Source organism: Diadema setosum, chromosome 7, assembly GCF_964275005.1.
Source record: "Diadema setosum chromosome 7, eeDiaSeto1, whole genome shotgun sequence".
Taxonomy (NCBI): domain Eukaryota; kingdom Metazoa; phylum Echinodermata; class Echinoidea; order Diadematoida; family Diadematidae; genus Diadema; species Diadema setosum.
In genome coordinates, this window is record NC_092691.1 from 25271891 (window position 1) to 25281736 (window position 9846).

The following is a 9846-nucleotide window of genomic DNA, read 5'->3' on the forward strand; positions in this document are numbered from 1 at the left end:
TTCTAAATTAGGCGTGATTTTTCAAATCTTTCCCCAACAACCCTGAAATAGGGTCCCGAACAGAGTTAGTTTCAAACCCCTGAAAAATTCCAAAATATCGTACTAGTATATAGTGCTTCTTCTTGGTATTTGCCCCGATTCTCCCGAATGTGCTCATTGTGAATATAATTTACTGCGAAGCACGCCGGGCTAGCCTTCTTTTTGCAATGAAGGCCTACATCTTCCAATCTTCGGTGTTAATATTCAGCATGAGAAAGTCTCTGAAGACATTCCTGTCCATGCAAGGGCTGAAACTCTGGACAATCTTCACCTCGGAACTCTTCCTTCATTAAGGGGGGTAATTTTGCTATCTTCCCTTCCAAAAACCTGTGATAGGTGGTAATTTTTATGGCATTCCTTCCAAGAGCCCGTGATAGGGAGTTACGATATCCTGACCCATTTCCATCCTTAAAGCAGGTATCTCTAAGAATCTGGATCAGTGCATAATTATGTGTATCAACCGCCGGAGTGGCGGGTCGAGGCCGTCATTCGGTCATCCACTACCGTCTTTCCCCTTCCTAACATTCAATGAATAAATTGAACCCTTGGTTTAATGGTAATAAAATACGCTTTTCATACTGAGAAAAAAAAGTGGTTTCTCACAATAAAGCCTTTGTGTTCGTCGATAACACCCTGACCATAGCCTCTATAATAGCCAACGCGGTCAGGAGTCATATCCCCCTTGTGTCTGAATTCAAACTAATCCCGATACAAGTTGTTGTTGTTGTTTGAATTTATTTGACGTTTATCATTCCCCTAAGAATATTTACGTCAAATCTTTATTTTTGAAATAACTTTCAATTCTAAAATTTACCCTACATTATTTATACTTTGATTATGAATAATAATATCAATATCAAATAACAGTCTCCCTCACTAGCCTCAGTTCGAGTTGCCAATCGGCAATCGTATTTTCTGGCCAGCCTGGTTCGGTACCTTGAGCAGGCTTCTCAGCAAGGAGGGGCCGTGATTGGCTGTCCACCTGCCTAGGTCACTCCAATACACGAGTGGACACACTTATAATCACGCTTTAAATAATCTACATTAAAGGCATCGGAGAACTTTATAATTAGAAGCTGCATTGACCATTGCTGACGGGTATTTTCAAGACCCGTTTAAGGTCTGTTCATATTCTTGTATTCTGTATTTTTTTTTTTTTCTGATGATGGAATGTAGCGGCGATAGGATGTCACGGGGGGAGCGATTCTTAATCCTGTTGGGCGTTGCCGTGATTGTCTACCTAGAAATGGGAACCCTCAAGTCTTATGGCGTCTTCCTTAATGAAATCAGCGGTGATATTAACATTTCTACGGCAGTGGCTGGGCTCGCCGTTGGGTTGTCTCACGGATTGTCCCTCGGTCTTGGTAAGTAGGCCTACATTTGCAAATTCTATACTTATACTAGTCCTCATAAGCTCTTTTATCGGTCCATTGATAGAAAATGATAAATTTAAGGGAACATCTGCATTGGCAAATTTTTTGACTTACCAGACAACTGCTTCATTCTGACTTTGCTAACTGAACAGGGGAAAATTGTATCCAGTTATTGTTCATGAAGGGACTGCATTTTACAAGTCCTGTGTGTGTGTGTGTTTTTTTTTTTTTTCAGCAGCCCAAACAAAGTCCAACAAATTTGTCACGATTATATTATAGTCTTGAAATTCACTACATGAAATTGTATTTCCGTTCAGGGTTTTCGTCTATGGCAAGCTTGTGTTGTTTTAACTTTATTTACTTTTCAGCGAACCTTCGGAATAACGAACCTTATTGAATATAACTATGTATGTGTAGATTTTTCCCAATAAAGTTGTTTGTTGGAAATGAAAATAAATGAAATAAACGAAATGAATAAATTATTTTTGTGAAAGTGAGTCTCGATAGCTTGGCTCTGGTCTGCATGACACAATCATTCACTGCATTTCATTACTGGTTTAGGATAACAACTTAACTAGCAAAGAAGTCGGAAAGTCCCTCCTCCCGGGCTGTGTGACATGCGCAATGGTATGTCACGTTTCATCTGAATTGGAAGAAGAAGAAAAGAAAATTATTACATTTTGAAGTTTCGCTAATCCTAAGCGGCGTGTTATAAACATAGTCGCTCTTGATCATGTTGATCGTAATTCTGGAGGCTCATTATTCCGAAACATACCAATTTCGTACAGACTTGTTCGTTTTTTAAAACACTGTAACTTATGTCAGCTATAACTATAGGGGGAGGGGTTCCAAAATAAAAAGAAAAAAATAATGATTCAATGAGTTATGCAATGAGTTGAGTGCATTGCTATGCCAATGCCTAAATCAACCATTGTTAAGCATACTGAAGCCGCTCTGTTATGGCTGAAGTAGACAGTAACATAAAAACAACACCATGCCGAACATTTTTTTTTTTTTTTTTTTTTTTGCATTTTTGGCGTTATTATGAAGATTCGTTGGCGGGATATGCAATATGCAGGTGGATTGCTATGTCAGTGTCAACTTATTTGCTTCCTGTTATATCATTTCATTTGTGTTTTATCTTTGGGTTCCCTCGGGTCACGATGAGTTAGTTCACATACAGAAAGGTACATTCGCTCGTCCATAATTGGCTTCATTAATTCTCTCTTTTTATGCCTCCGCCACGAAGTGTCGCCGGAGGCGCTATGTTTTCGGGTTGTCCGTTCGTTAGTCCGTCCGTCCGTCCGTCTTTCCGTCCGTAATCAATTTTGTGGATAGAGTAACTAAAAAACTGCTAGAGGTATCCTAATGAAACTTGGCATGTATATTATGCATGAGTGGGCGAAATTGTGCTTACCAAATTTTGGGCGCACATGCTCAAGGTCAAAGGTCAAAAGGTCAAGGTCAAATGCTCAAAATTTCCCTATTTCCCCCATATTTGTGCAATGCATAAAGGTATTTTCTTGAAACTTACTGTAAACATGAACTACCAAATAAAGATTCTCCAGAGAGAGTTTCGGGTCTTGAGGTCAAAGTTCAAAGGTCAAATGCCAAGTGAAAATGTTAAAATTTCACTTTTTTCTCCATATCTCACAAATGGTTCAAGGTATCTTCATGGAACTTAGTACATGCATGTACTGGCAGCAGTAATTATCTACGGAATTTAGAGGTCATGGGTAATAAAGGTCAGGGGTCATAGGTCAGGGTCAACTCCTCAAAATTTCACTACATGTATTTCCCTCTTACAGTGTATCTACGCAATTCCTGTAGGATTTTTCTTGAAACTTAGTGTATGCATGACTTACCCAATAGAGATTCTCTTGGAAGTTTCTTGCCAAAAGGTCAAAGGTCAGAAGGTCAAAGGTCAAGTAAAAATCATCTTCTAAAATCCCGAAATACATGCACTCTTAGGCAATGTAGCCATTCATCCAGTTCACATCCAATTCAACCTAGTTCAAGGAAAGTGAACATGCAACACATTTGTGACAAACCTGTCATTTCAATATTTTGTTAGTTATGCGAAACTGTCATCACACATTGTGAAGACATTGTATTATAGACCTATTAAGAGAACCATGCGTTGTGGCGGAGGCATACCAGTCGCCATAGCGACATTTCTAGTTTTTTTTTTTTCTAATGCAAGGAATTAAACTAGTGATAAAATATTATTTCGTCTTTTATGCAATTTCAGCTTTCGTTTGTCCTACGTTGATGCGTTTAACTTCACTGAGACAGCTCACTATGACTGGTTGTCTAATCGGGACTACCGGATACCTTGCATCCTCGTTTGCGATGAAGGGTTCCTACTTCCTTCCAGCTCTCATAATATCAGGTAAGCCTTGCAACCACACGATGGCTCCTGCATGGTTCCATGTTTTTGTTTCGGTTGTCCTCCTCCTTCCTCTTTTCTGATACATCAGTGATACAATACGAAACATTATATTTAGTTCATGGACCTTATACTACCTGTTGGAAGAACACCAACTTTACTTAATTTCATTTTGCGTGTGTGTATAAATGTATACGTGTGTGTGCGCGTGCATCTTTTGCAGTCCACAAAGATGTCCTGTGGAATTCAAATCATATGATTGTACTAGGTGTTACAAAAAAACATTTCTCACTTTTGATCCTTGATAGTTCAAAAACTATATATCAGATAACACTGTCGTCGATATGCAAGAGCTGAATAGTGTACAATTTTTTTGGAGGTACATGTAATTTTAAAATGATAGCATAAATCAATTTTATTAAATTCAAGATTTATTTTTAAGTTGGGTTTCAGATTTTGCTCTGTTTTCAACCCTCTGTACAAAATTTTGATTTTGCACAGGAGTCAATTGGTGTGTATGGAAGTGTGTGGTTAACACCCTGATAATGGCCCTAAACAATGGCCAGGATTGGAATGCTCTATTACATATTCATGAGAAATTCCACTATCACAGCTAGTCTTTATTCATCCTGAAATGTAGTGTATGCAAGCACATGAAAACATGTGCTAATTAATTTCATGTGCATGCATTTTACCCTTTACCATGAATTCAGACTAGCATTGCCCAGGGCAATCCATCATGAATTATCAATAAAGCATTCATGTGCATTGGAGCAAGAATCTGGAAGCCTAGTCAGCAGAGCTCTGAAAAGGTGTTACTCGTGGTATTCATGTCTATTGTTCAGGGTCATTGTAAGCACACACATATTACTGGTTCTTGTGTAAAGTTCAATTTTGTACAGAGGGTTCAAATTTGACCAAAATCTGGAACTTAACTTTAAAATTAATCATGGATTTAACGAGATTCATTCATGCTCTCATATTCAAATTACCTCCAACTAAATTGTACACTTTTCAGCTATTATACTCATATCAATGATAGTGTTATCTGATGTATAGTTTTCGAACTATTAAGGATCAAAAGTGGGAAATGTTTTGTAACACCGAGTACGTACTTTAGCAGTTACCGCGCAAATTACAGAGGTAACATGATGCATCGCCACACAAAAATGATGTCAGTCATTTTTATTTGTATTTCATTATTAGTTTTTTTGTTTTTATGCCTCCGCCAACGAAGTGGCCGGATGCATTATGTTTTCGGGTCGTCCGTCCGTCCGTACGTCCGTCCGTCCCGTTTTGTTTTTGTCGATATCTCAAGAACCGTGAGGTGGTTTTGCATCAAACTTGGTATGAGGGTATATCCTGGGGAGATAATACTTTGTTTGGATTTTAGGGTCACGGGGTCAAAGGTCAAAGGTTATTTTGTGAAAAAAAGGTTGAAATTTCATGTTTTTCTCCATATCTCGCAAATGGTTCAAGGTATCTTCATGGAACTTAGTATATATGCATGTACCGATGGGCAGTGATTATCTAGGGAAGTTGGGGGTCATGGGTCAAAGGTCAAGGGGTCAAAGGTCAAGGTCAACTCCTCAAAATATAACTGCTTTCCTTATATTTATGCAATGCCTGAAGGATTTTTTTTTTAACTTGATGTATGCATGTATAACCCAATGTATATTCTGTGGGAAGTTTCTTGCCAAAAGGTCAAAGGTCAAAAGGTCAAAGGTCAAGTGAAAGTGCTAAATTGCAATTCTTCCTCCATATCTCAAAAGTAACTCAAGGTATTATCATGAAACTTACATATTTATGCATGTTCTACCTAACAGTGGGGTGCTGTTCGTTATTCCGAAGGTTCGATATTCCGAAGGTTCGCTATTCCGAAGGTTCGTTAATCCGAAACACACACATTCCCTATACCCAGAGGTTCGTTAATCAGAAAATGAAAAAGGGTTCGTTAATCCGAATATTTGTGGCGTTATTCCGAAGGTTCGTTATTCCGAAGACTTGTTCATCGGACTGAAGAGCCTTCGGAATAACGAACCTTCGGAATAACGAGCTGTAACCCTAACAGTGATTCTCTTTGGAACTGTGAGGTCAAAGGTCAAAGGCCAGGTTTAGATAATACTATTTTACCATTTGATACTGAAATTATACTTTTTCTCAATACCTTGAAAATTACTCAATGCATAAACTTATAAAAGGGTCAAAAGTCAAGTAAGAATCATCAGTTCCCCCAAATACCTGCACTCTGACGTTTTAATCATTCATCCAATTAAACCTAGTTCTAGGAAAGTGAACATTCAGCACATTTGTGGCAAACCTGTCATTTTAATATTTTGCCAATTGTGTGAAACTTTCATCACACATTGTCAAGACATTGTACTATAGACCTATTAGGAGAACCATGCATTATGACGGAGGCATCATGTACACCAGTCGCCGTAGCGACATTTCTAGTTTTTTTTTTTTTTTTTTTTTTTTTTTTAACGATCGCAGGCGGTGACATCTGCCATCGCTTATATAATTTTCATGTGTGTTTTCAGTCATTATCCCTGCTTTGGGACAACGCATGAAATATTTCAGCTTCCATAACTTTCTGATTTTCGTTGAATTTAGTTGAATTTCAACCATTTTTTTAGTTTTTTTCTATTCAAAGTCAACTTAAACATAAAATAGAATAGCTTATATCTCCCCTATCAAACGTAGGTCCTACGTCTACAAATGACTTTCTTTGATCATGAAATAACTTATTATTGCAATAGTCCTCTCTTATGTCTTACAAATAATTCCAAAGCTTGTCGTCCAGTTAGCCGTTGATGTTCCATTTATTTCTTCCCCCATCGGTCCTGATGCCCTTCCGTAGGGATGGGATACGGTCTTGTCACATTCCCGACGCATATGAGCTTGTTGGAGTACTTCCCGGACATGTTCGAAGTCACCACGAGTGTGATGATGACTGCTGGAGGACTCGGTATGATGACGTTACCAGTTGTAGCCGAAGAACTCCGGCTGACCTACGGCTGGAGAGGCGCTATGCTCGTCATGGGTGGATTCAGTCTTCACTCGCTCGTCGCTTGCGCCCTCTTTCGACCACGCAGTCAACGAACTGCAGCAGAGAGTGATCCACGGGTATCTATTATAATAATTCAATTCAATTCAACAAAGCCAGTTCGTAATTAACCTTATGTCTGATTGTGTACATGGGTATCAATGACTTTTCTGTTTTCTCAATTGGCTTGGCAGTTCACTTGTTCTGAATGTGGCGTAATGGTTGAGCTTGCTCGGCGTAACATGGACTTCATGATCAAACAAAGAACGAATTTGCGCAGAGCAGGTGACCAGAATAATCTGTCAGTTGATATCTTCAGAAGCATCATTGTTTTGCCCTGAATGTGTTCAGATTTTTCTATTGTACTGTCAAACACCAGGCATACTGTCTGGTGGATGTGCTGGAAAGCACTATTCATAAGGATGACATGAATAATCATCACATCCAGATGCTTACCTCGGTGAATTTACAAACCAACAAGCCTGTTGGTACAAGTGACCTTTTTCTGGTCATGCGCAAAGCGGAATTGTTGTACGAACTGGTCTATTATCATTCATCTCCATCGAACAAAAGAGTGAAACAAAGTACAAAGCATACATTACACAAATCGTATTGTTTTATCAATTTGTACTCGACTGAGAAATACATAATGCAATGTGGATCATAGCGTATAAAAACTATCTATATCTATCTATAATATAGTTGCAATTAGGTAGAATAACTAAGAAGAGCCTTGCATACTTTTCGTGTGTGTGTGTGGGGGGGGGGGCTGGTGTATTCATATTCATGAACCAATAGGACAATATGCAAAAGCTTTGCAAAGAAATTCATTCATTTACCATTTATAGCAAAGCAAAAATAACAGAGGGAGAAAATGAATGTCATTTGGACACCACACTCGAGAAGGGTTTTTATAGTGTGATTTAGGGACAAAATTGGGTGAAACTAATTCATACAATGTTAGGAAGGGACGCGACGAGAGTCTGTTGGTCTTATGATTTAACGGCTTCTTTCATTTTTGCTAAAAGTTTTTAGTAACCGTCTTCCTCGACCGACATTCCAGTATCACAAAGGGTTGTTTGTTTGTTTTTTTCTTACGTGACGTCGAATGAGAGTGTCATCTTCAAACTGCCAAACTATTTTTTGTGTGTTTCTTTCTTCTTCTTTTTTTTTTTACAGCATTTAGATGCATTTGATCGAAGTTTAGAGGAGGAGAGACCAAGTGGTTCGCGACCACAGAACGTGAGTTCCAAATGTGGCGGATTTTCTTGTTTGGATGCTGCGAGGGCGCTGGTGAACACTGAATTATTTCAGCGACATCCTGCTAGCGTCATTGTCATCTTTGCGTCTTTCCTCACGGGATTGACGTACAGCTCCTGGATTATATTCGTCATTCCGAATGCACTGTCCAAGGGGATTCCCCCTGGAGAGGCTGTAACGCTTGCCACGATAGGTGGCGCCTCAAATATTCTCGGTCGTTTCCTAGTCGGGTTCTTCAGCCAAGCCAAATTGGTGCCCGACCACTTCACTTATGCATTCATACACGTCTGCGCAGCCGTCGCGTTCTTCTCGAACATCGTCGTTGACTCGTTTTCGTTGCTGGCCGTCCTGTCTGTCATAAATGGCTTCACCTGTGGGGCTGGTATTGTCATGGATCCTCTGTTGTCCAAAATCGTCGTGCCTGAGAATTTCTTCGTGGCGGCCATGTCACTCTCCTACCTCAACGTTGGGATTGGCGAAGGAATCGGAGGGTATCTTATGGGTAAGTGCTAGGTGTAGAGGTGAGCAGTACGGGTAGCCTTCTGCTTCACCTTGTCTGCCCCCCCCCCCCCCCCTTTCGAAGCTACATGTATTTGTAGGGATAATTCCGGTTGAAAGTTAGTCTTGTGTGGAAGAGTGAAACTTTGCAAGCACATTAATGAAAATTTTTAAAAATCAGATTAAATATGACGAAGTTATGACTTTTAATGATTTGCTTTTTTTTTGGCAAAATAGTTCTCAACTAGTCGGCGATGTGGTTGGTATGAAAACTGCTGGTGATGTCATCACCTCACAATTTTCCATTGATCGTGAACCAAAAAATGAGATTCTTCTGCTATAAAAGTGTAGAACATAATATTATTCCTCACCGAATAACTTTTGAATAATAACCAAACAGATTACTAGGCTTTGAGACTGGGTCGTAAGTGCAGTTGAAAAAACCAAGAAATTTTAGAATTTGATATACAAAATATATGGCAAGTTTTGAGGCTATGATATCAGCTCACTCATTTGATTATTCATATTGGCTGTTCAAGAACACCAAACTTCCTTTATTTCGTTCCAATTTTGATGAAATTTTCATGGTTGGGCACATCAAATTTGATTCAATTCTCTTCATTTTATTCATTTTATTTATTTCATTCTATTCTATTTAGACTATTTTTTAAGGGGAATCCTCCTTTGATAATGCGTACATCATCTACTGTAAATAACATAACAATAATATTACGTATTTACAGTGAACAATATAATCATCCCGACGTAACATCATCAGTTTAACTTCTTAGTCCCGGAAGGGAAACTTATTAGAATGTGAACACACACACACACACACACGCACACACACACAAAACAAACAAACAAACAAACAAACATGGTTTTTAATACCGGTATATATCAATTTTAGCCATTGTATCGTAATAGAAGCTGTCATCCCCGTGCCGATTAGACATATTGGACGTCAAGCAAAAGTCCTTTGTAATGTCTGATACCCGTTCAGCAATAATCGACCTTGACCTCAGACCATGACTCAAGACTTTGCTTGTGTGAGACTCGTTTCTTTCTTCCCCTGAATCGTTCCATTTTCCACAGGGGCTGTCTTTGATTCCACTGGCTCATACAACATCGCCTTCACTGTCGCTGGCCTGGTCGATCTCTCCAATGGCCTGCTGGTTGCAATATACATAAGCGTCTTTCGCTGTTTCAAGGAAAAGCGGACGCCCAATGATCATTGA

The 9846-nt window shown here is 39.1% G+C and overlaps 1 protein-coding gene across 1 annotated transcript; it reads left to right on the forward strand.

Moving 5' to 3' along the window:
• The first annotated feature begins 1225 nt into the window (after positions 1-1225).
• On the forward strand, positions 1226-9846 carry LOC140231132 (monocarboxylate transporter 12-like). The gene is made up of 4 exons (XM_072311284.1): positions 1226-1403; positions 6665-6930; positions 8030-8612; positions 9704-9846. Exons 1-4 carry the CDS (start codon positions 1226-1228, stop codon positions 9844-9846), a joined length of 1170 nt encoding a protein of 389 aa, XP_072167385.1.